General features: G+C 46.1%; 2 protein-coding genes across 6 annotated transcripts in view; both read left to right on the top strand.

Annotated features, from left to right (window-relative positions):
- The window catches only part of vps28 (VPS28 subunit of ESCRT-I), a 49,464-nt gene extending 27,215 nt beyond the window's left edge, over positions 1–22,249 (top strand). The window contains exons 6-10 of the mRNA XM_063042446.1: positions 10,965–11,070; positions 11,504–11,605; positions 16,185–16,238; positions 19,055–19,146; positions 20,474–22,249. Coding sequence (XP_062898516.1) covers positions 10,965–11,070; positions 11,504–11,605; positions 16,185–16,238; positions 19,055–19,146; positions 20,474–20,594 — 475 coding nt within the window. The 3' untranslated portion in view covers positions 20,595–22,249. The remainder of the gene's footprint in view (positions 1–10,964; positions 11,071–11,503; positions 11,606–16,184; positions 16,239–19,054; positions 19,147–20,473) is intronic.
- A 1,486-nt stretch (positions 22,250–23,735) lies between these two features.
- mapk15 (mitogen-activated protein kinase 15) overlaps positions 23,736–27,841 on the top strand; it is a 214,853-nt gene continuing 210,747 nt past the window's right edge. For all 5 annotated transcript variants that reach the window (XR_010017473.1, XM_063044741.1, XM_063044742.1 and 2 more), the window contains exon 1: positions 23,736–23,826. Coding sequence is in view for 4 of the 5 variants with exons in the window: in XM_063044741.1 (XP_062900811.1) it covers positions 23,758–23,826 (69 nt within the window). In the remaining variant the exon portion in view is untranslated. The remainder of the gene's footprint in view (positions 23,827–27,841) is intronic.

Raw genomic sequence — 27,841 nt, 5'->3', positions numbered from 1 at the left:
TCAGGTAAGATTTTTCCCTGAGGAAACCATGCTGACCACGCCCTATTTTATCATGTGCCTCTCAGTACCCTGAGACCTCATCCTTAATAATCAACTCTTTTCAACCACACGTCGGACTAACTGGCCTATAGTTTCCTTTCTTCTGCCTCTCTCCCTTATTGGAGAGTGGAGTGACATTGGCACTTTTCCAGTCTTCCGGAACCATTCCAGAATCTATTGATACTTGAAAGATAATTTTTAATGCCTCCACGATCTCTTCAGCCGCCTCTTTCAGAACTCTGGGGTTTACACCATCTGGTCCAGGTGACTTATCTACCTTCAGTCCTTTTAGTTTCTCAAGAGCCATCTCTCTAGTTATAGTAACCACACACCTCATGACCCCTGACACCTGGAAATTCTACCATGAAGACTGATGCAAAGTACTTATTCAGTTTGTCTGCCATTTTGTTATCCCCTATTGCTACCAATCCAGCATTGTTTTCCGTCTTTTACACTGAGCAACTTTTGGTATCTTTAATATTATTGGCTTGCGTACTTTTGTATTCCATCTTTACCTTAATTACTTTTTTAGTTGCCATCTGTTGGTTTTTAAAAGTTTCCCAATTGTCTAACTTCCCACTAATTTTTGCTCTATTATATGCCCTCTCTTTGGCTTTTATGTTGGCTTTGACTTCCCGTTAGCCATTTTCCCCTTGTTAGCCTTGTTGTCTCATTTTTCCTTTAGAGTACTTTGTCCTGTTTGGGATGTATTTGCTCTTTGCCTTCCGAATTGCTTCCAGAAATTCCAACCATTGCTGCTCTGCTGTCAACCCTGCCAGTGTTCTCCTTCTCAAATTTCAGCATGAATTCAATCACTCTCCCCTTAGGGTTCTTTTACCTTAAGCTCTCTAACCAATTCTGGTTCATTACAGAACACCCAATCTGGAATGAGTCCTGACGAAGGGTCTCGGCCTGAAACGTTGACTGCACCTCTTCCTAGAGATGCTGCCTGGCCTGCTGCGTTCACCAGCAACTTTTATGTGTGTTGCCCCAATCTAGAATAGCTGATCTTGCAGTGAACTCAACTATCTGGTCTAAAAAGCCATCTTGTAGGCACTTGTGAAATTCCCAGCACCAATCTCATTTTCAGAATCAGGTTTATTATCACCGGCATGTGGCGTGAAATTTTTTAACTTAGCAGCAACAGTTCAATGCAATACATAATATAGAAGAAAAAAATTAATAAATAAATGTCAATTACAGTATACGTATATTGAATAGATTAAAATTTGTGCAAAGTACAGAAATACTATATATTTTTTTAAAAGTGAGGTGGTGTCCAAGGGTTCAATTTCTATTTAGGAATCGGATGGCAGAGGAGATGAAGCTGTTCCTGAATTGCTGAGTGTGTGCCTTCAGCCTTCTGTACCTCCTACCTGATGGTAACAATGAGAAAAGGACATGCCCTGGGTGCTGGGGATCCTTAATAATGGATGCTGCCTTTCTGAGTCACCGCTCCCTGAAGATGTCCTGGGTTCCCAATCTACCTGCTTGTCCCATAATGATTGTAACATTGCCCTTTTAGCATGCATTTTCCATCTCCCTTTGTAATTTGTAGGCCACATCCTTACTACCGTTTGGAGGTTTGTGTACAATTCCCATCAGTGTCTTTTTACCCTTATATTTCCTTAGCTCTGCCCAAAACGATTCAACATCTCAACCCTATGTCATCTCGTTCTAATGATTTGATTTAAATTTTTACCAACAGAGCAATGTTGCCCCCTCTGCCGCCTTGTCTGTCCTTTCGATACAGTGTGTATCCTTGGACATTAAGTTCCCAGCTGTGTGGGCACGTGGCCAAGTAGTTAAGGCATTGGACTAGCGATCTGAAGGTCGTGAGTTTGAGCCCCAGCTGAGGGAACATGTTGTGTCCTTGAGCAAGGCTCTTAATCACACATTGCTCTGCGACGACACTGGTGCCAAGCTGTATGGGTCCTAATGCCCTTCCCTTGGACAACATTGGTGTCATGGAGAGGGGAGACTTGCAGCATGGGCAACTACTGGTCTTCCATACAACCTTGCCCAGGCCTGCGCCCTGGAGAGTGAAGACTTTCCAAGCGCAGATCCATGGTCTCGCAAGACTAACGGATGCCTTTACTTTACTTTTACTTTAAGTTCACAGCTATCATCTTCTTTCAGCCGTGATTCAGTGATGCCTACAATATCATGCCAATCTGTAACTGTGCTACAGGTTCATCTACCTTATACCGTATACTGTGCACATTCAAATATAACTCCTTCAGTCCTGTATTCACCCTTTTGGATTCTGTGTACCTTTTACATTGCAACTCATCCTGTTGACTGCAATTTTGCCGTATCAACTGTCTCTACACATTGCCTCTATTTATAAACCAGCTACCTAATCTTCAGCACTATTATCTGCCTTTCCTACAATATTTCTTGCATTGAAATATACTCAAGTCAGGACACTAGTCGCACCGTGCTCAACCTTTTGGGTCTTATCAATATCTGACTCCACAACCTCTGTTTGGCATTCTGGTGCCCATCCCTCTGCAACTCTAGTTTAAATCCCACCATGCAACATTAACAAACCTTCCTGCTAGGACAGTGCAAACTGTCCCACCTTCCCTGGAAGAAGGCCCGATGATCCAAAAAAACCTTGTGCCTTCCCTCCTTCACTAAATCCTTAGCCAAATATTAAACTGTATAATCTTCCTAGTCCTGGCCTCACTAATATGTGGCACGAGTAGCAATCCCAAGATCCCAAAGCTGGAGGTCCTGTCCTTTAATTTAGCACCTAACTCCCTGAATTCACCTTGAAGAACCTTGTCACTGGTCCTAGCCATGTCATTGGTACCTACACCCTCCCACTTAAGAATGCTGAGGACTTGGTTTGAGATATCCCAGACCTTGGCACCCGGGAGGTGACACACCATCCAGGAATCTCGTTGTTGCCCACAGAATCTCCTGTCTGTTCTCCTAACTAATGAATTCCCTGTCACCACAGCATGACTCTTCTTGCCACTTCCCTTCTGAGTCACAGAGGCAGACTCAGTGCTAGAGTCCCGATCACTGTGACTCTTCCCTGTTAGGTCATTCACCCCGACAGCATCTAAAGTGTTATACCTGTTGTTTAGGGGGACGGACACAGGGGTACTCTGCAGTGGCTCCTTAACCCCTTTCCCCTTCCTGACTGTCACCCAGTTTTCTGTGTCCTGCACCTTGGATGTAACTACCTCTCTAATTGTCATATCTATCACCCCCTCAGCCTCCCGAATGATCCGGAGGTAGACGACAAGACATGATAGTGGAATTTGGCCACTCAGCCCATCGAGTCTGCTCTGCCATTCCATCATGGCTGATCCTGGATCCCATTCAATCCGTACACTTGTATTCCCACCATATCCCTTGATGCCCCGACTAATCAGGAACATATCAACTTCTGCTTTGAATACACCCATGGTTTTGGCCTCCACTGCAGTCTATGGCAGAGTATTCCACAGATTCACCACCCTGGCCAAAAAAAAAAAAATTCATCTTTACTTCTGTTCTAATAGTTCATCCCTCAATTTTGAGGCTGTCCTCTAGTCCTCTCGTCCACTAGAGGAAACATCCTCTTCATATAGGATGCTAAGAGGATGCAGGGTGACTTGGATAGGTTGGGTGAGTGGGCAAACTCATGGCAGATGCAATTTAATGTGGATAAATGTGAAGTTATCCACTTTGGTGGCAAAAATAGGAAAACAGATTATTATCTGAATGGTGGCCGATTAGGAAAAGGGGAGGTGCAACGAGACCTGGGTGTCATTATACACCAGTCATTGAAAGTGGGCATGCAGGTACAGCAGGCGGTGAAAAAGGCGAACGGTATGCTGGCATTTATAGCGAGAGGATTCGAGTACAGGAGCAGGGAGGTACTACTGCAGTTGTACAAGGCCTTGGTGAGACCACACCTGGAGTATTGTGTGCAGTTTTGGTCCCCTAATCTGAGGAAAGACATCTTTGCCATAGAGGGAGTACAAAGAAGGTTCACCAGATTGATTCCTGGGATGGCAGGTCTTTCATATGAAGAAAGACTGGATGAACTGGGCTTGTACTCGTTGGAATTTAGAAGATTGAGGGGGGATCTGATTGAAACGTATAAGATCCTAAAGGGATTGGACAGGCTAGATGCGGGAAGATAGTTCCCGATGTTGGGGAGGTCCAGAACGAGGGGTCACAGTTTGAGGATAGAGGGGAAGCCTTTTAGGACCGAGATTAGGAAAAACTTCTTCACACAGAGAGTGGTGAATCTGTGGAATTCTCTGCCACAGCAAACTGTTGAGGCCAGTTCATTAGCTATGTTTAAAAGGAAGTTAGATATGGCCCTTGTGGCTACAGGGGTCAGGGGGTATGGAGGGAAGGCTGGGTTCTGAGTTGGATGATCAGCCATGATCATAATAAATGGCGGTGCAGGCTCAAAGGGCCGAATGGCCTACTCCTGCACCTATTTTCTATGTTTCTATATCCACCTTTCAATAGTCAGTAGGTTTCAATGAAATTCCCACACATTCTTGTAAATTCCAGTGAGTACAGGCCCAAAGCCTCCAAATGTTCCTCATATGTTAATCCCTCCATTCCCGGAATAATCTTCGTGAACCTCCTCTGGACCCTCTCTAATGACAATACATCCTTTCTGAGATAAAGGCCCTAAAACTTGACAATAATCCAAGTGCGACTTAAATAGTGCCTTATTCGACTTATATAGTGCTCAGCATTATCTCCTCATATTTAATAGAACATAGAATAGTACAGCACAGTACAGGCCCCCTGGCCCACAATGTTGTGCCGACCCTCAAACCCTGCCTCCCATATAAGCCCCCACCTTAAATTCCTCCATATACCTGTCTAGTAGTCTCTTAAACTTCAGCAGTGTATCTACCTCCACCACTGACTCAGGCAGTGCATTCCACTTACGAACCACTTTCTGAGTAAAAAACCTTCCTCTAATATCCCCCTTGAACTTCCCACCCCTTACCTTAAAGCCATGTCCTCTCGTATTGAGCAGTGGTGCCCTGGGGAAGAGGCGCTGGCTATCCACTCTGTCTATTCCTCTTATTATCTTGTACGTCTCTATCATGTCTCCTCTCATCCTCCTCCTCTCCAAAGAGTAAAGCCCTAGCTCCCTTAATCTCTGATCATAATGCATACTCTCTAAACCAGGCAGCATCCTGGTAAATCTCCTTCTGTACCCTTTCCAATGTTTATGTCCAATAGAATATCTATATTCTATTCCCCTTAAAATAAATGCTAACATTGCATTTCCTTTCTATTCCTTTCAGACTCAAACTGAATTAACCTTCTGGGAGTCTTGTGTGAGGACTCCTAAGTCCCTCTGCACCTCTGATGTTTGGACTTTCTCCCCATTTAGATAATAATCTGCACTTTTGTTCCTCTTGCCACAACACATTATCGTACATTTCTGAACACTATTCTGTCTGCCACTTTTCTGCCCATTCTTCCAGTTGTCTAAATCCTGCTGCAATTGCATTGCTTTCTCAGCACTAGCTACCCCTCCACCTAACCGTATCATCCGCAAACTTGGCTACAAAGCCATCAGTTCCATTATCTAATCATTGACAAACAATGTAAAAAGTAGCGGTCTCAAAACTGACTCCTGAGGAACACTGGCAGCCAACCAGAAAAAGCCCCCTTTATTCCCAGTCACTGCCTCCTGCCTGTCAGCCATTCCTCTATCCATGCCAGCTTATTTCTTGTAACACCATAGGATTTTATCATGTTAAGCAGCCTTGTGAGGCAACTTATCGAATGCCTTCTGAAAATCCAAGTAAATGCCATCCACTGCTTCTCCTTTGTCCACGCTGCTTGTTACTTCCTCGAATAATTCTAACAGACCTGTCAGGCAAGATTTCCTTTTACATGAAACCATGCTGACTGTGACTTGTTTTATCATTAGTCTCCAAGTACCCCGAAATTTCTTTTATAATGGACCCCAATACTTTCCCAACCATTGAGGTTAGGATAACTGCCCTATAATTTCCTTTCTTTTGTTTTCCTCCCTTTTTTGAGTGGAGTGACATTTGCAATGTTGCACTCCTCCAGGAACATGGTAGAATCAAATGATTCTTTATCACCTCTTGCACCTGTTACCTCCCAGCTTCTCACTTTATCCTCCCTTCCCCCACCCATCCACCTTCCCCCTCATCTGGCCTCACCTTCCACCTGCTAGCTTGTCCTTCTTCCCTCCCGCCACCTTATTATTTTGGCTTCTTCTCCCATCCTTTCCAGTCCTGATGAAGGGTCTCAGTATGAAACATCGACTGTTTATTCCTTTCCATAGATGCTGCCTGACCTGCTGAGTTTCTCCAGCGTTTTGTGTGTGTGTGTGTGTGTGTAACTCTCCTATGTTTATTGTAGTGGGGACAGGTGTTTTTCACACAGAGGGTACAGGTGCTGGTGGAAACCCTGAGTGTTGAGGGAATGGAGAGATATGGATTACATACAGGCAGAAGAGATTGACTCTAACTTGCATTGTGTTCAGCATAGGCATTGTGAGCTGAAGGGCGTGTTCCTCAGTTAAATTCCATTAGCCATCCCTTTGCCCACTTCCCCAGGTGATTGAGACCCTGTTGAAACTCTGGACAAGCTCTTCAATGTCCACTACGACCACCATCCACAGACTTACCACATCACCAACATTCTTATACAAGCAGTAAATGTAAATGACGAACAAAGTGGACCCAGCACCGATCCCTGACACAGCACTGTACATCAGCCTCCAGGCCTCCACTACCATCCTCTGACCCATATCACCAAGCCATTTTCTATTCACTTGTCCAGCTCACCCTGAGTCCCACCAAACGTCCTGGACCAACGTCACTTGACAAAAGCTTTGCTGAGCACATGTACTACCCTGTCCTTGTCAAAACCTGAGCAGTGTTTTGTACATGCCGTACAGCTGAACCCCTTAACCTGAGGGGGACCAATATCCTTGCCGGCAGGTTTGCGAGAGCTCTTTGGGAGGTTTAAACTAATTTGGCAGGGGGATAGGAACCAGAGTGATAATGCTGAGGATGGGGTAGTTGGTTTACAAATAAGGGCATTGTGTGCTGAGACTCCCAGCAAGGAGAGCCCGATGAGAGGGCAAAATTGAAGTCAGCAGGATGAGTTGCAACGTAAAAGACACTCAAAATCCAGAAGTGTGAATACAGGACTGAAGGTGTTATATTTGAGTGCTCGCAGTTTACAGAATAAGGTAGATGAACTTGTAGCACAGTTACAGATGGGCATGTATGATGTTGTGGGCATCACAGAATCGTAGCTGAAAGAAGCTTATAGCTGGAAGCTTAATGTGCAAAGATACACATCGTGTCGAAAGGACAGGCAAGTAGGCAGAGGGATAGGATGTAAATGGGGAGAAAATTTAAAAATCCGAGGTGCCAAGTGACTTGGGAGTCCTCATGTAGGATTCCCTAAAGGTTAGCTTGGAGGTTCAGTTGTTGGTAAGGAAGGCTTTATTGTCGCCAAACAATTGGTACTAGAATGTACAATCATCACAGTGATATTTGATTCTGCGCTTCGCACTCCTGGAGTACAAATCGATAGTAAATATTAAAAATTTAAATTATAAATCATAAGTAGAAAATAGAAAAAGGGAAAGTAAGGTAGTGCAAAGAAACTGAGAGGCAGGTCCGGTTATTCGGAGGGTAGAATGATTCCAGGATGAAAAGGTTAATGTATGAGGGGTGTTTGAAGACTTGTGGGCCTGCATTCACTGGAGTTGAGAAGAATAAGCAGATCTCTTTGAAACCTATTGAATATTGAAAGGCCTAGATAGAGTGGATGTGGAGAGGTTGGTTTCTAGTGGAAGAATCAAGAGCCGGGAGCACAACCTCAGAAATGGGAATGTCCATTCAAAACAGAGATTAGAGGAATTTCTTTAGCTAGAGGGTAGTGAATTTGAAATTGATTGTCATGGATGGCTGTGGAGGCCAATCATTCAGTATATTTAAAGTGGAGGTTGATAGGTTCTTGATTGGGGAGGGTGTCAAAGATTATGGGGAGAAGGCAGGAGAGTGGGTTTGAGTGGGAGATGAATCAGCCATGATGAAATGGTGGAGCAGACCCGATGGGCTGGATGGTCTAATTCTGTTCCAATGTCTTCTGGTCATAACATAGAAAATAGGTGCAGGAGTAGGCCATTCGGCCCTTCGAGCCTGCACCGTCATTTATTATGATCATGGCTGATCATCCAACTCAGAACCCCACCCCAGCCTTCCCTCCATACCCCCTGACCCCCGTAGCTACAAGGGCCATATCTAATTCCCTCTTAAATATAGCTAATGAACTGGCCTCAACTGTTTCCTGTGGCAGAGAATTCCACAGATTCACCACTCTCTGTGTGAAGAAGTTTTTCCTAATCTCGGTCCTAAAAGGCTTCCCCTCTATCCTCAAACTGTGGCCCCTCGTTCTGGACTTCCCCAACATCGGGAACAATCTTCCTGCATCTAGCCTGTCCAATCCCTTTAGGATCTTATACGTTTCAATCAGATCGCCCCTCAATCTTCTAAATTCCAACGAGTACAAGCCCAGTTCATCCAGTCTTTCTTCATATGAAAGTCCTGCCATCCCAGGAATCAATGTGGTGAACCTTCTTTGTACTCCCTCTATGGCAAGGATGTCTTTCCTCAGATTAGGGGACCAAAACTGCACACAATACTCCAGGTGTGGTCTCACCAAGGCCTTGTACAACTGCAGTAGTACCTCCCTGCTCCTGTACTCGAATCCTCTCGCTATAAATGCCAGCATACCATTCGCCTTTTTCACCGCCTGCTGTACCTGCATGCCCACTTTCAATGACTGGTGTATAATGACACCCAGGTTTCGTTGCACCTCCCCTTTTCCTAATCGGCCACCATTCAGATAATAATCTGTTTTCCTATTTTTGCCACCAAAGTGGATAACTTCACATTTATCCACATTAAATTGCATCTGCCATGAATTTGCCCACTCACCCAACCTATCCAAGTCACCCTGCATCCTCTTAGCATCCTCCTCACTGCTAACACTGCCACCCAGCTTCGTGTCATCCGCAAACTTGGAGATGCTGCATTTAATTCCCTCGTCCAAGTCATTAATATATATTGTAAACAACTGGGGTCCCAGCACTGAACCTTGCGGTACCCCACTAGTCACCGCCTGCCATTCTGAAAAGGTCCCGTTTATTCCCACTCTTTGCTTCCTGTCTGCTAACCAATTCTCCACCCACACCAATACCTTACCCCCAATACCGTGTGCTTTAAGTTTGCACACTAATCTCCTGTGTGGGACCTTGTCAAAAGCCTTTTGAAAATCCAAATATACCACATCCACTGGTTCTCCCCTATCCACTCTACTAGTTACATCCTCAAAAAATTCTATGAGATTCGTCAGACATGATTTTCCTTTCACAAATCCATGCTGACTTTGTCCGATCATTTCACCGCTTTCCAAATGTGCTGTTATCACATCCTTGATAACTGACTCCAGCAGTTTCCCCACCACCGACGTTAGGCTAACCGGTCTATAATTCCCCAGTTTCTCTCTCCCTCCTTTTTTAAAAAGTGGGGTTACATTAGCCACCCACCAATCCTCAGGAGCTAGTCCAGAATCTAACGAGTTTTGAAAAATTATCACTAATGCATCCACTATTTCTTGGGCTACTTCCTGTACCCACTCTTAGATCGAAACAACGAGAAGAGGGCATGTTCTGGGTGATGAGGGTCCTTAATAGTGGATGCTACTTTTTTGAGGCATTGCCTTTTGAAGATGCCCTTGAGGCTGTTGTACATGAAAGTTTACAACTTCATGCAGCACTTTCCTATCCTGTGCAGTGGCCACTTCATACCAGACGGTGATGAAACCAGTTAGAAAGCATCTGTAGAAATTTGTGAATGTCTTTGTTGACGTGCTCCTAGTCAAAATGATAGGTTGCTCAAAGTTGCCACGCAAGTTGATAATGTGGTTAACAAGAGATATGGTGTATTGGGTTTCATTAGTCAGCGACTGAGTTTAAGTTGAGCAATAATGTTGCAGCTCTATAAAACTCTGGTTAGACCACACCTAGAATATTGTAAGCACAAGAGATTCTGGAAATCCAAAGCATCACACACACAAAATGCTGGAGGAACTCAGCAGATTAAGCAGCATCTGTGGAAAGCAATAAAGAGCTGATGTCATGAGCCGAGACCCTTGATCTGGACTCTGTTCAGCTTAAAATGATGTCCTCTGTGCGTCCTGATGGCATGAGGCTGGAGTATTTGTAATAGCTGATGGAGTGAAAGGTCTGACTGTTGTTGGGGAATACCCGGATTCTGGTTTCTGAAGGAGAGAGCCGCTTATATGGGGGGCAATGCAGAGAAGGTTCCCGAGATTGGATTTATTTTGGGATACAGCATGGAGTACGCCTTCTATCCCTTCGAGCTATGCCACCCTGGCAACCGCCAACAAACCCAATTAACCCAAACCTAATCACGAGACAATTTACAATACCCAGTTCACCTATCTAATACATCTTTGGAATGTGGTTGGAAACTGGAGCACGTGCACACAGGAGGAATGAAGGAATGTACAAACTTGCTTACAGAGTATGCTGGGATTGAACTCTGGATTGCCTCGAGCTGTAACAGCATTGTGCTAAGTGCTACATTTCCTTGACTGCCGTGAGATGTGAGATGGGCTGAGGCTCCCCTGATGGGGCAGCATAGGGTGTTGGGGAATCACTTGGGGATACAGAGTGAGGCAGGGAGGGTGGCTGGCAATATTCATCCTCAACCCCGGAGCTACTCCCGATGGGGCAATGTAGGGTGTTGGGGAATCGTGGGGATACAGAGTGAGGCAGGGAGGCCAGTCATGTTCACCCGCAACCCTTCTCACTGTGCAGACCCAGGCTGTTGCTCTCTCACTGACACGGGTTGATGTTCCAGATACACAGCTGCCTGCTCCCGCCTACTGGTTCAGTACAAAGCGGCGTTCAGACAAGTGCAGGGAACGGACGTCACCTCCATCGATGAGTTCTGCAGGCGTTACAGGGTATGTCAGTCCTCAGGGTAGGGAAGGGTGATGAGGGAGTGGAAATCATCTCCATCGATGAGTTCTGCAGGCGTTACAGGGTACATAAGGCCTTGGGCTGGGGGAGGGAGATGAGGGAGTGGACATCATCTCCATTGACGAGTTCTGCAGGCGTCACAGGATACATCGAGGCTTGGGATGGAGAAGGGTGATGGGCGAGGGGCTGAAGCGTGATGTGGGAGGGTGTGAGGGTGCTGGGAAGAGGTTACGGGGATGGTGTGAGGGTGACTGGTGGAGAGGGTGTGAGAGTGATAGAGGGAGGGTTTGGGGAGAGGTTGACCTGTGGGGAGGGGAGCAGATTTTGTGGAAAGGTGGGGTGTGAACTGGGAAGGGTACGTACAGTGTGTTTTTTTGGGGCAGCACTGTGCTGATTTCACGGTGTCTCATCCCTCAGCTGGACTGTCCGCTGGCCATGGAGAGGATTAAGGAAGACCGTCCCATTACCATCAAGGATGACAAAGGAAACCTGAATCGCTGCATTGCTGACATTGTTTCGGTGAGTGTCAGGGTCACACTCCGTCCTGTCTGAACCAGTATTACCGACATTGTCTCAGTGACAGTATCCTCCCCCACCCCCCATGGACAATGCTTCCACCCGGTGGTTTCCAGGGTTGTTATGCTGAAGTTGTATAAGGTGTTTCTTGGTGAGCCTAATTTGGAATATTGTGTGCAGTTTATGTTACCTACCAACAGAAAAGATATAAATAAGACTGAGAGTACAGAGAAAATTTATGAGGATTTTGCTGTGACTTGACCCGAGTTATTCATTAATTTATTGAGATGGTGTGGAAAAGGCTCTTCTGGCCCTTCAAGCCATGCCACCCAGCAGTCCCCTGATTTAATCTGAGCCGAATCAGGAGACAATTTACAACGACCGGTTAACCATAGAAACTACAGCACAGAAACAGGCCTTTTGGCCCTTCTTGGCTGTGCCGAACCATTTTCCGCCTAGTCCCACTGACCTGCACACGGACCATATCCCACCATACACCTCCCATCCATGTATCTGTCCAATTTATTCTTAAATGTTAAAAAAGAACCCGCATTTACCACCTCATCTGGCAGCTCATTCCATACTCCCACCACTCTCTCTGTGTGAAGAAGCCCCCCCTAATGTTCCCTTTAAACTTTTCCCCCCTCACCCTTAACCCATGTCCTCTGGTTTTTTTCTCCCCTTGCCTCAGTGGAAAAAGCCTGCTTGCATTCACTCTATCTATACCCATCATAATTTTATATACCTCTATCAAATCTCCCCTCATTCTTCTACGCTCCAGGGAATAAAGTCCTAACCTATTCAACCTTTCTCTGTAACTGAGTTTCTCAAGTCCCGGCAACATCCTTGTAAACCTTCTCTGCACTCTTTCAACCTTATTTATATCCTTCCTGTAATTTGGTGACCAAAACTGAACACAATACTCCAGATTCGGCCTCACCAATGCCTTATACAACCTCATCATAACATTCCAGCTCTTATACTCAATACTTTGATTAATAAAGGCCAATGTACCAAAAGCTCTCTTTACGACCCTATCTACCTGTAACGCCACTTTTAGGGAATTTTGTATCTGTATTCCCAGATCCCTCTGTTCCACTGCACTCCTCAGTGCCTTACCATTAACCCTGTATGTTCTAAGTTGGTTTGTCCTTCCAACGTGCAATACCTCACACTTGCCAGTATTAAACTCCATCTGCCATTTTTCAGCCCATTTTTCCAGCTGGTCCAAGTCCCTCTGCAGGCTCTGAAAACCTTCCTCACTGTCTACTACACCTCCAATCTTTGTATCATCAGCAAACTTGCTGACCCAATTTACCACATTATCATCCAGATCATTGATATAGATGACAAATAACAATGGACCCAGCACTGATCCCTCTGGCACACCACTAGTCACAGGCCTCCACTCAGAGAAGCAATTCTCTACCACCACTCTATGGCTTCTTCCATCGAGCCAATGTCTAATCCAATTTACCATCTCTCCATGTATACCTAGCGACTGAATTTTCCTAACTAACCTCCCATGCGGGACCTTGTCAAAGGCCTTACTGAAGTCCATGTAGACAATATCCATTGCCTTCCCTTCATCCACTTTCCTGGTAACCTCCTCGAAAAACTCCAACAGATTGGTCAAACATGACCTACCATGCACAAAGCCATGTTGACTCTCCCTAATAAGCCCCTGTCTATCCAAATGCTTGTAGATTCTGTCTCTTAGTACTCCCTCCAATAACTTACCTACTACTGACGTTAAACTCACCGGCCTATAATTTCCCAGATTACTTTTCGATCCTTTTTTAAACAACGGAACAACATGAGCCACTCTCCAATCCTCCGGCACTTCACCCGTAGACAGCGACATTTTAAATATTTCTGCCAGGGCCCCCGCAATTTCAACACTAGTCTCCTTCAAGGTCCGAGGGAACACTCTGTCAGGTCCCGGGGATTTATCCACTTTAATTTTCCTCAAGACAGCAAGCACCTCCTCCCTTTTAATCTGTACAGTTTCCATGGTCTCACTACTTGATTCCCTGAATTCCAAAGATTTCATGCCAGCTTCCTTAGTAAATACAGACGCAAAAAACCTATTTAAGATCTCCCCCATTCCCTATCATCAAGGAGTTACACAAGCCTGAAGACACACACTCAATGTTTCAGGAACAGCTTCTTTGCCTCCGCCATCAGATTTCTCAACGGTCCATGAACAGCATCTCACTATTTTGCTGTATTTTTGCAATTTTTTAACATACATTTTTCACTGTACCATACAGTAATCTTTTTGTTTGCACAGTACTGCTGCTACAAAAGAACAAATTTCACAACCTGATTCTGAATTATAAAGATTACAGCAGTGACCCATCTGACACACACCACACGTGATCACCTCCCGTAATCACACACCACACGTGATCACCTCCAGTACCGACACACACCACATGTGATCACCTCCCGTACCGACACACACCACACGTGATCACCTTCCGTATTCACACACACACCACACGTGATCACCTCCCGTACCGACACACATCACATGTGCTCACCTCCCGTACCGACACACACACGTGATCACCTCCCGTACTCTCACACACCACACGTGATCACCTCCCGTACCGACACACACCACACGTGCTCACCTCCCGTACTCACACACCACACGTGATCACCTCCCGTACACTGTCAGCTCTGGCACTCTGGTTCCCATCCCCCTGCAAATCTAGTTTAAAGCCTTCCCAATAGCACTAACAAACCTCCCTGAAAGGATATTGGTCCCCCTGTAGTTCAAGTGTAACCCGTCTCTCTTGTACAGGTCCCACCTGCCCCAGAAGAGGTCCCAATTATCCTGAAATCTGAAACCCTGCCCCCTACACCAGTTCCTCAGCCACTTGTTCATCCTCCAGAGCATTCTATTCCTACCCTCACTGGCACGTAGCACAGGCAGCAATGCTGAGATTACCACCCTCGAGGTCCTGCTAACCTACTGATCTGTTTGTGTTTGGACTGTGGGAGGAAACCGAAGCACCCAGAGGAAACTCACGCGGTGTCTGGGAGAGTGTATAAACTTCTCCCAGACAACTGTTGGGAAATGAGCCTGGTCACCAGTACTGTAAAGCATTGTGTTAGGCACTAGACTACCATGTTGCCCTTGGGAAGTTTGAATGGGTTAGAACCTAATTCCCTAGAACATAGAAGATTGAGGGGAGATTTGTCAGGGGTATATAAAATTATGTGGGATACAGATGGGGTAAGTGCAAGCAGGCTTTTTCCATTGAGGTGGGCGAGACTACAACTGGAGGTCGCGAGTTAAGGCTGAAAGGTGAAATGTTTAAGGGGAACACAAAGGGAAATCTTTTCCACTCAGAGGGTGGAATGAGATGCCAGTGTAAGGGGTGGATGTGATTTTGATTTCAATGTTCTAGCGATGTTTGATTAGGTACATGGATGGTCAGGGTATGCAGGGCTATGGTCCAGCTTCAGGTCGATGGAAGTAGGCAGTTTAAATGGTTCAACATGGACTAGATGAGCCAAAGGACCTGTTTTGGTACTGTACTTTGCTATGACTCTATGACCTTGTCAAAGGCCTTCTGAAAATCCAAGTACACAATATCCACAATTCCTTGTTTATCCTGCTTGTTAATTCCTGAAAGAGATTTGTCAGGCAAGATTTTCTCTCAAGGAAACCATGCTGACTATGGCCTATTTTATCATGTGCCTCCAAGTACCATGAGATCTCATCCTTAACAATCGACTGCAGCATCTTCAGAAAATAGTCATCCAGGAAATAGCCTTAACTTCTGTCATTTACTCCACAATAGAAAGAAATTTCTTTAAGAATTTCTCCCAATTCTTGTGGTTCCACTCATGGCCATGCAAAGAGAAATGATGAAAGAGCTTTCACAGTGAATGGCTGAGTCCTGGGAAATGTAGAACAGGGATCTAGGAGTACACTGAAAGTTGTGATGAAGAAGAATTTTGGCACACTGGCCTTCATCAGTCTGGGCACTGGGATGTTACGTTGGTGAGGCTGCATTTGTTCAGCCTTAGGAACGGTGCCATGAAGCTGGACAGAGCACAGAAAAAATATACTAGGACTTTGTCAGGACTCACTCGGGACTGAGTTATGGAGAGAGGTCAAGCAGGTTGGGACTTTCACATTTAAGCGTAGGAGAGTGACGGGTGATCTAATAGAGGTGTGTAAAATCATGAGGGATAGAAATTGGGTGAATGCACTCAGTTGTTTTCCCCAGGGTTGATCAAGAACTAGAGGGCACAGGTTGAAGTTGAGAGGGAGAGATTTAATAGGACTCTGAGGGGTAACACTGAGGATGGTCAATATATGGAATGAGCTGCCAGAGGAAATGATTGAGGCGGGTAATACTGAAAAAGTACTTGGGCAGGTATATAGATAGGTAAGCTTTAGAGGGATACAGGGCAAACGGAATGAGGATAGATGGGAATCAGTCACATGAGTTGGGCAGTAGGTCTAGTGTCTATGCTGTGACCATTTGACCCCGTGACCTCTCCCACAGTGCTCCGTTACCATGGTTTTTACTCCTTGACCATTTGTGTCTCTCCACAGCTCTTCATCACGGTGATGGACAAGCTGCGTCTGGAGATCAGAGCCATGGATGAGGTGAGTAGGTGAATCATTGCAGCGTGTGGCCAGTGCCTGCCATACGTAGCTCCTGGAGGCTGTAGTGAAACCCCAGGTTAATGTTTCCAGCATGTAAAAGGTACTGATTTCTGGATCATCACAGAACAAATCCACACTTCCTGTTTGTTTTCGTACAGCTTTAAATGTGCCCTGGGCCCTGAACTAAGGACTAAATTAGTTTCAGTAGATGGTGATGTGGTAGGGGTGTTATTCTATCTGCACATCAGTGATCAGTGTTGGCGTTGCCCATGGAAACTCTCCTCGTAACTCAAGCCCTGTTCTCTGGACACCGTCTCTGTGGATCTTTTCTGTACCCTTTCCAACCTAACCACATCCTGCCTATAGTAAAATCACTTGGACAGGTGAGGTACCAGAGGATTAGAGTATAGCTAATATTGTTATGCTAAGAAAGGCTCTGAGTATAAGCCTGGAAAGCCAGTGCAAGTAGTCGATGTGGGTTCAATTTCAGAGAAATTTGAATAGCTAAATGGATGTGAGGGGTATGGAGGGCTGCATTTCGGGTACAGGTCAATGGGATGAGGCAGATTAACAGTTTGTATAGACTAGATGGGCTGAGAGGCACGTTTCTATGCTCTAGCGTTACATGACTATGACTAAACATGGATAAGAAAGGGTTCAAGCAGGGGGCCCCCAACCTTTTTGTGTGCCATGGACCAATACCATTAAGCAAGAGCTCCGTGGACCCCAGTTTGGGAACTGGGTTGTCTATTGGAGGGTCCTCTGGCTGTAGAGATTTATCCAGGGTCCACATATTCTGGTGTGGTGTGGGCAAGAGTAAGCTGTGGCTGTGATTGGCAGTTAGGTCTTTCAGTTGTTCAGTCTGTCCTTTTGCAGCTGCCGCTTGTGTTCTCAGGCAACACCATGGTCGCTCTCATGTAACTCAGCTCTTCTTGACAGATATCCTCCAGCTATACCATGTCTTATCACCAACAAAAGAAAATCTGTAGATGCCGGAAATCCAAGCAGCACACACAAAATGCTGGAGGAACTCAACAGGCCAGGCAGCATCTATGAGAAAGAATAAACAGTCAATGTTAAGGGCCGAGTCGCTTCATCAGTACTGAAGAAGAACGATGAGAAATCAGAGTAGGAAGATGGGGAGAGGGGAGGAAGAAATACAAGGTGAAATAAAGAGCTGGGAATTTGATTGGGCTGGAGAAGGGACAATCCAATAGGAGAGGACAGAAGGCCATGGAAGAAAGGGAAGGTGAGGAGCACCAGAGGGAGGTGATGGGCAGGGAAGGAGATAAAGTGAGAGTGGGATATGGGGATGGGGAATGGTGAAAGAGAGGGCGGGGGACGGGAGGGCATGACTGGAAGTTTGAGAAAATGATGTTCATGATGTCAGATTGGAGGCTATCCAGACGGAATATAATGTGTTGTTCCTCCAACCTGAGTGTGGCCTCATCACGGCAGTTTCGGAGGCCATGAACTGACATGCTGGAATGGGAATGGGAAATAGAATGAAAAACAGGTGGCCACTGGGAGCCCACTTTTTGTGGCGGATGGAGTGTAGGTGTCTGGCGAAACGGTCTCCCAATCTACGTCAGGTCTCACTGATATACATAAGGCCACACCGGGAGCACCGGATATAGATGAGTCCAGCAGACTCACAGGTGAAGCGTTGCCTCACCTGGAAGGACTGAATGATAATGAAGGAGGTGAGGGCAGGTGTAGCTCTTGTTCCACTTGCAAGGATAAGTGCCAGGAGGAAGATCAGAGGGGAGGGACGAATGGACAAGGGAGTCATGTTTTGAAAGCAGTAAGTGGGGGGGAGTGAAAGATGTGCTTGGCGGTGGGATCCCGTTGGAGATGGCGGAAGTAACAGAGAATTTATGTGCTGGATGCGGAAGCTTGTGTGGTGGTAGCTGAGGACAAGAGGAACCCTATCCCTGGTGCGGTAGCGAGAGGATGGGGTGAGGCTAGACGTGCGCGAATGAGACTTTTCATTCCAGACTATAGCCCTCAGCCCTAATCTCCTGCCTTCTCCCCATATCCCTTCATGCCCTGACCTATTAGGAATCTATCAACCTCTGCCTCAAATATACATAAAAGCTTGGCCTTCCCAGGGTGGAAGTGTCTAATACCAAAGGGTATGCATTTAGGGTAAGGGGGGTAAGTTCAAAGGAGATGCAAGGGATATGACATGCTTGCCTTCATCAGCTGAGTCTAAGTATTGTGATGCTGTGTTACACTGCGATGGCAATACACAGGACTGGGGTGTTCCAGGTTTTGTGCAATTCTGTAACTACCTTATAGTTCAGTAAGGATGTAGGTCCAAAGGACCCTGGCAGTGGCAGTACAGGTGGATGGAGCATTGAAGGTGTACAGGATACTTTAAGAGAAGATCATACTTTTCTTCATTAACCAGGGCAGGGATGTCATGTTACAACTTTATAAAACAATGTTCAAGCTGCAGTCCTAGTATGGTGTTCATTTCCCATCACTACACTTTAGGAAGAATGTGGATGTGTTTGAGAGGATGCAGAAATAATTCACCAAGATATTGCCTGGATTGGAATATTCCACTATCTCCCCTTAACCTCATGCAATCTAACCTTCCCAAGCAGCCTGCCATAAGGGACCTTGTCAAAGGCCTTAGTGTGTTGTCCATATAGACAACATCCACCGCCCTACCCTCATCCACCCTCCTAGTAAACTCCAATGCTTTTTCCCCAGAGGTAGCTGGAATCTGGAACATGACCTGAGGTTTTCAGAACCTCTGTGAGCTCAATACAGCATCACGTTCCACGTCTTAATAATTGTTTCCTTAGATCCAACCTGACCTGCGAGAGCTGATGGAGACCATGAATCGGATGAGTAACCTGCCACCAGATTTTGAAGGAAAGGAGAAAGTTGACCAGTGGTGAGTGGTTGTGCAGTGTGGTCAGAGTGAAAAGGTAGGGGGAGAGAGTGGGGTGGTGGGATCAGTGTGTGACTGATACAGGACTGTGGGGAGAGAGTGGGACAGTGGGATTAGTGTGGGGTCTGACACAGGACTGTGAGGAGAGAGTGGGACAGTGGGATTAGTGTGGGGACTGATACAGGACTGTGAGGAGAGAGTGGGGCAGTGGGATTAGTGTGGGGACTGACATAGGGCTGTGGGGAGAGAGTGGGTCAGTGGGATTAGTGTGGGGACATACAGGACTGTGGGGAGAGAGTGGGACAGTGGGATTAGTGTTGGGACTGATCCAGGACTGTGGGGAGAGTGAGACAGTGGGAGTAGTGTGGGGACTAATACAGGACTGTGGGGAGAGAGTGGGACAGTGGGATTAGTGTGGGGACTGACACAGGGCTGTGGGGAGAGAGTGGGGCGGTGGGATTAGTGTGGGGTCTGACACAGGACTGTGAGGAGAGAGTGGGACAGTGGGATTAGTGTGGGGACTGATACAGGACTGTCGGGAGAGAGTGGGACAGTGGGATTAGTGTGGGGACTGATACAGGACTGGGGAGAGTGGGGCGGTGGGATTAGTGTGGGGTCTGACACAGGACTGTGAGGAGAGAGTGGGACAGTGGGATTAGTGTGGGGATTGATACAGGACTGTGGGGAGAGAGTGGGACAGTGGGATTAGTGTGGGGACTGATACCGGACTGTGGGGAGAGAGTGGGACAGTGGGATTAGTGTAGGGATTGATACAGGACTGTGGGGAGAGAGTGGGACAGTGGGATTAGTGTGGGGACTGATACCGGACTGTGGGGAGAGAGTAGGACAGTGGGATTAGTGTGGGGATTGATACAGGACTGTGGGGAGAGAGTGGGACAGTGGGATTAGTGTGGGGACTGATACCGGACTGTGGGGAGAGAGTGGGACAGTGGGATTAGTGTGGGGACTGATACCGGACTGTGGGGAGAGAGTGGGACAGTGGGATTAGTGTGGGGACTGATACCGGACTGTGGGGAGAGAGTGGGACAGTGGGATTAGTGTGGGGACTGATGAAGGGCTGTGGGGAGAGAGTGGGGCAGTGGGATTATTGTGGGTCTGATACAGGGCTGTGGGGGAGCACAGGGCAGTGACATTAGTGTTGGACTTGTCCAGGGTTTTGTGGAGAGAGTGGGTCACTGTGATTAGTTTGGGGAATGATTACAGGCTGTGGGGATAGTGGAATCCATAATCTCGCTCTGGATACTCTGGGCACCTGCAGTCAGTCAGTGATCTGTGGAGCAGACTGTAATCTGCACCCTCTCTGTTCCAGGCTTCAGAAGCTCAGTGCCATGTTGGCTTCTGATGAATTGGATGACGTGCAGGTTCGTCAGATGCTGTTTGATCTCGAATCTGCCTACAACTCGTTCAACAGGTTCCTCCACGCGTCCTGAAGCATCTGGTTATGCAGAGATTTTTGTGCCCACCAATGGGGACTGGTATTGGTTCACTGAAATAGGTTCCTTCTGCTTTCTCTGTACTTCCTACTGTCACTGTGTATGTCTGGTCTGTCCCCGGGTTCATTGGATCCTCCTTTCTCGAGTTTTTGTTTGAGACACCATTTTCTTTAAATAAACCGGTTTAAGAAAAACAATGATCCTGGTGTTGTGCTACAGTTGACTCATCCAACGACCATAACTCAGGCTGACTGCCTGTTACCATAAGACATGGGAGCAGAATTTAGCCATTTGGCCCATTGAGTCTGCTCTGCCATTCTATCATGGCTGATTTATTATCCCTTTCAACTCCATTCTCCTCCCTTCTCCCAATAACCTTTGATATCCTGACTAATCAAGAACCTAACAGCCTTCCCTTTAAATATACCCAGTGATTTAATCTCCACAGCTGCCTGTGGCAATGCATTCCACGGATTCACCATCCTTTGGCTAAAGAAATTAATTCTCGTCTCTTCTAAATGGATTTCCCTCCAGTCTGAGGCTGTGCTCTTTGGTCCTGTACTCCACCATTCTCTCTGCATCCATTCTTTAGACTCTCAATATCCAGTGTGTAAATCAGGTTAATTAAACCCAAAGACGTAATGTTAGAAAGCTCTACCTGTGGAGGGGTGAAAATGAAGTTTACTGAATTTAACAAAAAGAATTTGGGGAAACTATGTAAGAACAAGGTGTGGTTGACGCAGGTGCGGGAAAGAAAGAGAAATGCAGCAAACTTAGAAACAAAAGATATAAACCATTAGAAGTGGAATTAGTAGTGGGTATCTCTACCCTACTTGAAAACCTCAGGGTGAAACCCCTGGAGGAGAGACGATAGCAATAAAAGATCCATTGAAGCTCCGACAATAACAAGCAGCAGCTGTAATGAGACAATATCGGCAGAGACGAATATCCATGATCTCTACCAGGTAACCGGAATTAGTTCTGTTAAATCACACCAAGGGATTTTGTTTTTGTATAAGTTTGTGAATCAACTTTCTGCGGATGATCAACTATTTCATTCAACGAAACAAACAAGATTGCGAGCCACCCAAGATCAAAGAACCAGCTTGGGAACGAAATGTTTAATAACGACGGTAGAATGTATAAGATTATTTTCATTCAAAGGATCTGAATTTGATTTTCTGCAAGAACTGATTATTTTTGCAAAGGCTTTGATAAATTACTGACTAAGATTTACTTTAAAAGTTGCGATGTTGGAGAATTGTCTTGAAAAGAGTTAAGCTATAATATAAACTTTGAAACTGAATTTGTAGACATACTGACTGGAATTGAAATTAACCATAATACTTAAAAATAGGAATTCAATTAGTTTTCCAATTAATAAGGATAAATTGAAAGCAAAGTTTAGTCTGTAATCTTTCTAATAGGGAGTAACATTAGATATAATTAGAGGAATTGGAGCAATAAAAGTTATTCTAATGAATATTGCTGATTTTAACTAAATAGAAATTTGTTTTTTGTTGATATGAGATTTGGAACCAAAACAGGATGTTGGAATTTTGAATTGTCCTTACACATGTAAATATTTTGTATATCTTGCTATTTTTAAAATAAAAACTTACCTCCTGATGTGATGTGTGTTTTCTATTCACTGCCTCCTTCCGATATCTAAAGCTCCTGATGACTGACCAGCACCTAGTGTAGTACTATGTAATTTGATTCTTCTGAGGGTGGTGCCCAGTCACAAGAGATAGGACCAGTACTACACAGGGTATAAATGGGTTTCAGTGATTCCCCTCACTAGAAACTTAGAAAAACCTACAGCACAATACAGGCCCTTTGGCCCACAATGCGGTGCTGAACATGTACTTACTTCAGAAATTAACCTAGGATTACACATAGCCCTCTATTTTTCTAAGCTCCATGTACCTGTCCAGGAGTCTCTTAAAAGACCCTATTGTATCCCCCTCCACCACTGTCAGCGGCAGCCTATTCCACGCACTCACAAGTCTGCGTATAAAAACTTACCCCGGCATCTCCTCTACACTTACTTCCAAGCACCATAAAACTGCCCTCTCATGCTAGCTATTTCAGCCCTGGGAAAAAGCCTCTGACTATCCACATGATCAGTGCTTCTCATCATCTTATATACCTCTATCAGGTCACCTCTCACCCTCTGTCACTCCAAGGAGAAAAGGCCGAGTTCACTCAACCCATTCTCATAAGGCATGCTCCCCAATCCAGGCAACATCCTTGTAAATCTCCTCTGCACCCTTTTTATGGCTTTCACATCCTTCCTGTAGTGAGGTGACCAGAACTGAGCACAGTACTCCAAGTGGGGTCTGACCAGGGTCCTATGTAGCTGCAACATTACCTCTCGGCTCTTAAACTCAATCCCACGGTTGATGAAGGCCAATACACCGTATGCCTTCTTAACCAGTCAACCTGCGCAGCAGCTTCGAGTATCCTATGGACTCTGACCCCAAGATCCCTCTGATCCTCCACACTGCCAAGAGTCTTATCATTAATACTATATTCTGCCATCATATTTGACCCTCCACATATTTAACAACCACCTCGCACTTATCTGGGTTGAACTCCATCTGTCACTTGAGAAGTTTTGCATCTATCAATGTCCCGCTGTAACCTCTGACAACCCTCCACACTATCCACAACACAACAACCTTTGTGTCAACAGCAAATTTACTAACCTATCCCTCCACCTCCTCATCCAGGTCATTCTATGAAACTCCAGCGAGTACAAGCACTGAAATGCCGGGTGTTAGGCATAAATTAGCCCTCTGCTGTGGTGACTGTGGGGCCGAGACTGGGGACCAGCCACGGAGCTGACCGTTTGTGCACCGGCCACTACCTGTCAGAGGTTTGTTCTGTTCCTCGGAACCCGCCCACATCACCAGTTGCCCGGGGCGCTGGGTCCCCCACCCCGTACACCTGACGCCCACGGCACCGGGGACAAGCTACCAGGTCGGACCCGGCCGCCGGGTTCCGCCATATCGACCACCCGACGATCTGCCTGCCCTGCCGCACGCTTCGACCTTCCCGCCATCACGTGAAGTGGCGTCCGTCGGTCCGGCTGCGCAGGCGCCGCCCCGCCCCCGCCGTTGCCTCGGTAACCAGGCCCAGCGTTTGAACGGATGCGATGAGCGCGGCTGAGGTGGACGAGAAGATCAGCCGCAAATATCAGCTGAAGCGGCGTCTGGGGAAGGGGGTGAGTGCGGCTTGTGGCGGTGATCATTGCGGATGGGGTCCGGGGTCCGGGGTCCGGGGCCCGGGGCGAGGGCAGGGGTCGCTACGCAGCGTACAAACGGGTCCATGCCGACTAAAACGCCCGTCTAATTTGGCCCATTTCGCGGTAGCGTAATCGAACTTTGACCAGCGGCCACACGGGATTGCGGAAGTTTGGAGAGGAGTGGACTTCAATCAGGTCCACTGCCCGAGGAAAAAAGGCAGGAGCGGGTCGCGGCAGCGTGAGAGAGATTTGGCCAGCGACCATTCGGTACCTGGGATCGATTAGTGAGAGCAAGCTAAAGGAAGGCAGGTGCAAGCCCAGCGGCCATCGTCCGAGTGGACAGAGTCGGAGTGGTGATATTAACGTTTAGCTTGAAGAGGCTTCACTCAGAAAAAGCAAAGGAAAGAAAACCTGAAGTTTTTTCATTCTCTTATTTATATCTGTTCAGCTACAACAGTAGAGTGCCAGGCAGGATAGTGAAATCAAGTGTCAAGTGAAGTTTATTGCCATTTAACGACATACATGTATATAAAGTATATAGAAATGAGATAGTGTTTCTTGAACCAAGGTGTAAAGTACAGAATACACATAACACCGATAACTTATGGTAAGGATAAAATCTACAGATGAATCACACATGAGTAATAAACAAAACTGTGTTCATTTAAATATTGTAAGGTAAGGAACAGATTAACCAGTGGTACTTCTAATATGAATCAGCCGAGAGTTCAGAAGCCTGATTGTGCCTGCAGGAAGAAACTATTTCCCATCCAAACCATTCTTGTTTTTATGCAACACACATAAAAGTTGCTGGTGAACGCAGCAGGCCAGGCAGCATCTCTAGGAAGAGGTGCAGTCGACGTTTCAGGCCGAGACCCTTCGTCAGGACTAACTCCTGACGAAGGGTCTCGGCCTGAAACGTCGACTGCACCTCTTCCTAGAGATGCTGCCTGGCCTGCTGCGTTCACCAGCAACTTTTATGTGTGTTGCTTGAATTTCCAGCATCTGCAGAATTCCTGTTCTTGTTTTTATGCAGTGTAGTCTCCTGCCAGATGGTAGAACGTAAAAGAGAATGCTGGATGGATTAGATTATGGGAACACTCAGTCCTCTTTTATTGTCATTTAGAAATGCATACATGCATTAAGAAATGATACAATGTTTCTCTGGAGTGATATCACAAAAAACAGGACAGACCAAGGACTAACACTGACAGAACCACATAATTACAACATAGTTACAGCAGTGCAAAGCAATACCATAATTTGATAAAGAACAGACCATGAGCACAGTAAAAAAAAAGTCTCAAAGTCCCGAGTCGATCGACTCCCGAGTCCCCGATAGCAGACGGCAATAGGAAGAAACTCCCTGCCATAAACCTCCAGGCACCATCAACTTGCTGATACCTTGGAAGCAGCTGACCCTGAGTCCATCCGTCTGAAAACTCCAAGCTTTTGAGCAGCCTCTCCGATACAGCCTCCTGAGCGCCTTCGACTTCTCCCCAGCCGCTGAAACACGCAAAGCCATGGATTTCGGGGCCTTCAGCTCCGGAGATTCCGGTTACCACACAGTAGCAGCGGCAGCGAAGCGGGCATTTCAGAAGTTTTCCAGATGTTCCGCTGTGCTCTCACGTCTGTCTCCGTCAAATCAGGATTGTGCATGGTTCCTTACTTGACAGATTACAGACATCATCACCGAAGTGGCCGCGCGCACTGCTGGATGGGTGGGATCCTGATATGCAGCGCTCCTGGTAAATGTCCCCGATGGATGGTCGGGAGACCCCTGTGATCCTCTCAGCTGTTCACCATACCAGATGGAGATGCAACTTGTCAGGATGCTCTCACTGGTGCTACTGTTAAGGTGGAGGGGGGTGGTTAGTGGGAGCCTTGCTTGCCTCAATCTTCTTAGGAAGTGGAGGTGCTACTCTGCTGCCTCCTTCAGAGGGATGATAATAAGGAACCAGGTGAGATCACCTGTGATGTGAACTCCCAGGAAATTGGTGTACTTAACACTCCCAGGAACTTGGTGCTCTTAACATTTTCTACAGAGGAGCCATGTATTAACAGAGGGGGATGGTTTGTCTGCAACTTCCTGAAGTCCACAATGAATTCCTTTGTCTTCTCACATTCAGGCGTAGGTGTTCTTCTTACACTAATCTACCAGCTGGTTCACATCCTCTCTATACTCCGTCTCATCATCGTTATTGATGAGGCCAACCATTGTTGTGTTATCCACAAACTTGATGACACAGTTTGAGCTGGATCCTTGGGGAATGCCAATGCTCAGTGTTAAGGGACCATAGACAATAGGTGCAGGAGTAGGCCATTCAGCCCTTCGAGCCAGCACCACCATTCACTGTGATCATGGCTGATCATTCACAAGCAGTACCCTGATCCTTCCTTATCCCCATACCCCTCTACTCCGCTATCTTTAAGAGCTCTATCTAACTCGTTCTTGAAAGAATCCAGAGAATTGACCTCCACTGCCTTCTGAGGCAGAGCATTCCACAGAACCACAACCCTCTGTGTGAAAAAGTTTTTCCTCAACTCGGTTCTAAATTGTCTACTCTTTATTGTCCATGAAATTCAGTCACTTGCGAGGGGGGACATAGAATCAGGAGATGTAGAGTCAGTATGGATAGAACTAAGAAACTGTAAGGGCAAAAAGACCCTGATGGGAGTTATCTACAGGCCCCCAAACAGTAGCCTGGATATAGGGTGCAAGTTAAATCAAGAGTTAAAATTGGCATGTGGCAAAGGTAATTCTGCGGTTGTTATGGGGGATTTCAACATGCAGGTAGACTGGGAAAATCAAGTTGGTACTGGACCCCAAGAAAGAGAGTTTGTGGAGTGCCTCCGAGATGGATTCTTAGAGTAGCTTCTATTAGAGCCTACCAGGGAGAAGGCAATTCTGGATTTAGTGTTGTGTAATGAGCCAGATTTGATAAGGGAACTTGAGGTAAAGGAGCCATTAGGAGGTAGTGACCATAATATGATAAGTTTTAATCTACAATTTGAGAGGGAGAAGGGAAGATCGGAAGTGTCAGTATTACAGTTGAACAAAGGGGACTATAGACCCATGAGGGAGGAGTTAGCCAAAGTTGACTGGAAAGATACCCTAGCAGGGATGACAGTGGAACAACAATGGCAGGTATTTCTGGGAATAATACAGAAGGTGCAGGATCAGTTCAATCCAAAGAGGAAGAAAGATTCTAAGGGGAGTAAGGGGCGACCATGGATGTCAAGGGAAGTCAAGGACAGTATAAAAATAAAGGAGAGGAAGTATAACATAGCAAGGATGAGTGGGAAGCCAGAGGATTGGGAGACTTTTAAGGAGCAACAGAAGATAACTAAAAAGGCAATACGGGGGAAAAGATGAGGTACAAAGGTAAGCTGGCGAAGAATATAAAGGAGGATAGTAAAAGCTTCTTTAGGTATGTGAAGAGGAAAAAATTAGTTAAGACCAAAGTTGGGCCCTTGAAGACAGAAACGGGTGAAATTATTATGGGAAACAAGGAAATGGCAGACGAGCTGAACAGGTACTTTGGATCTGTCTTCACTAGGGAAGACACAAACAATCTCCCAGATGTAATAGTGGACGGAGGACCTAGGGTAACAGAGGAACTGAAGGAAATTCACATCAGGCAGAAAATGGTGTTGGGTAAACTGTTGGGTCTGAAGGCTGATAAATCCCCAAGACCCTGATGATCTGCATCCCAGGATACTTAAGGAGGTGGCTTTAGAAATCGTGGACGCATTGGTAATCATTTTCCAATGTTCTATAGATTCAGGATCAGTTCCTGCGGATTGGAGGGTAGCTAATGTTATCCCACTTTTTAAGAAAGGAGGGAGAGAGAAAACAGGCAATTATAGACCAGTTAGTCTGACATCAGTGGTGGGGAAGATGCTGGAATCAATTATAAAAAATGAAATAGTGGCATATTTGGATAGGTCCGAGTCAACATGGATTTATGAAGGGGAAATCATGCTTGACTAA

Source organism: Mobula hypostoma, chromosome 3, assembly GCF_963921235.1.
Source record: "Mobula hypostoma chromosome 3, sMobHyp1.1, whole genome shotgun sequence".
NCBI classification, from domain to species: Eukaryota; Metazoa; Chordata; class Chondrichthyes; order Myliobatiformes; family Myliobatidae; genus Mobula; species Mobula hypostoma.
The sequence above is the reverse complement of the archived record's forward strand: the minus strand, read 5'-3'. Positions and strand labels throughout refer to the sequence as shown.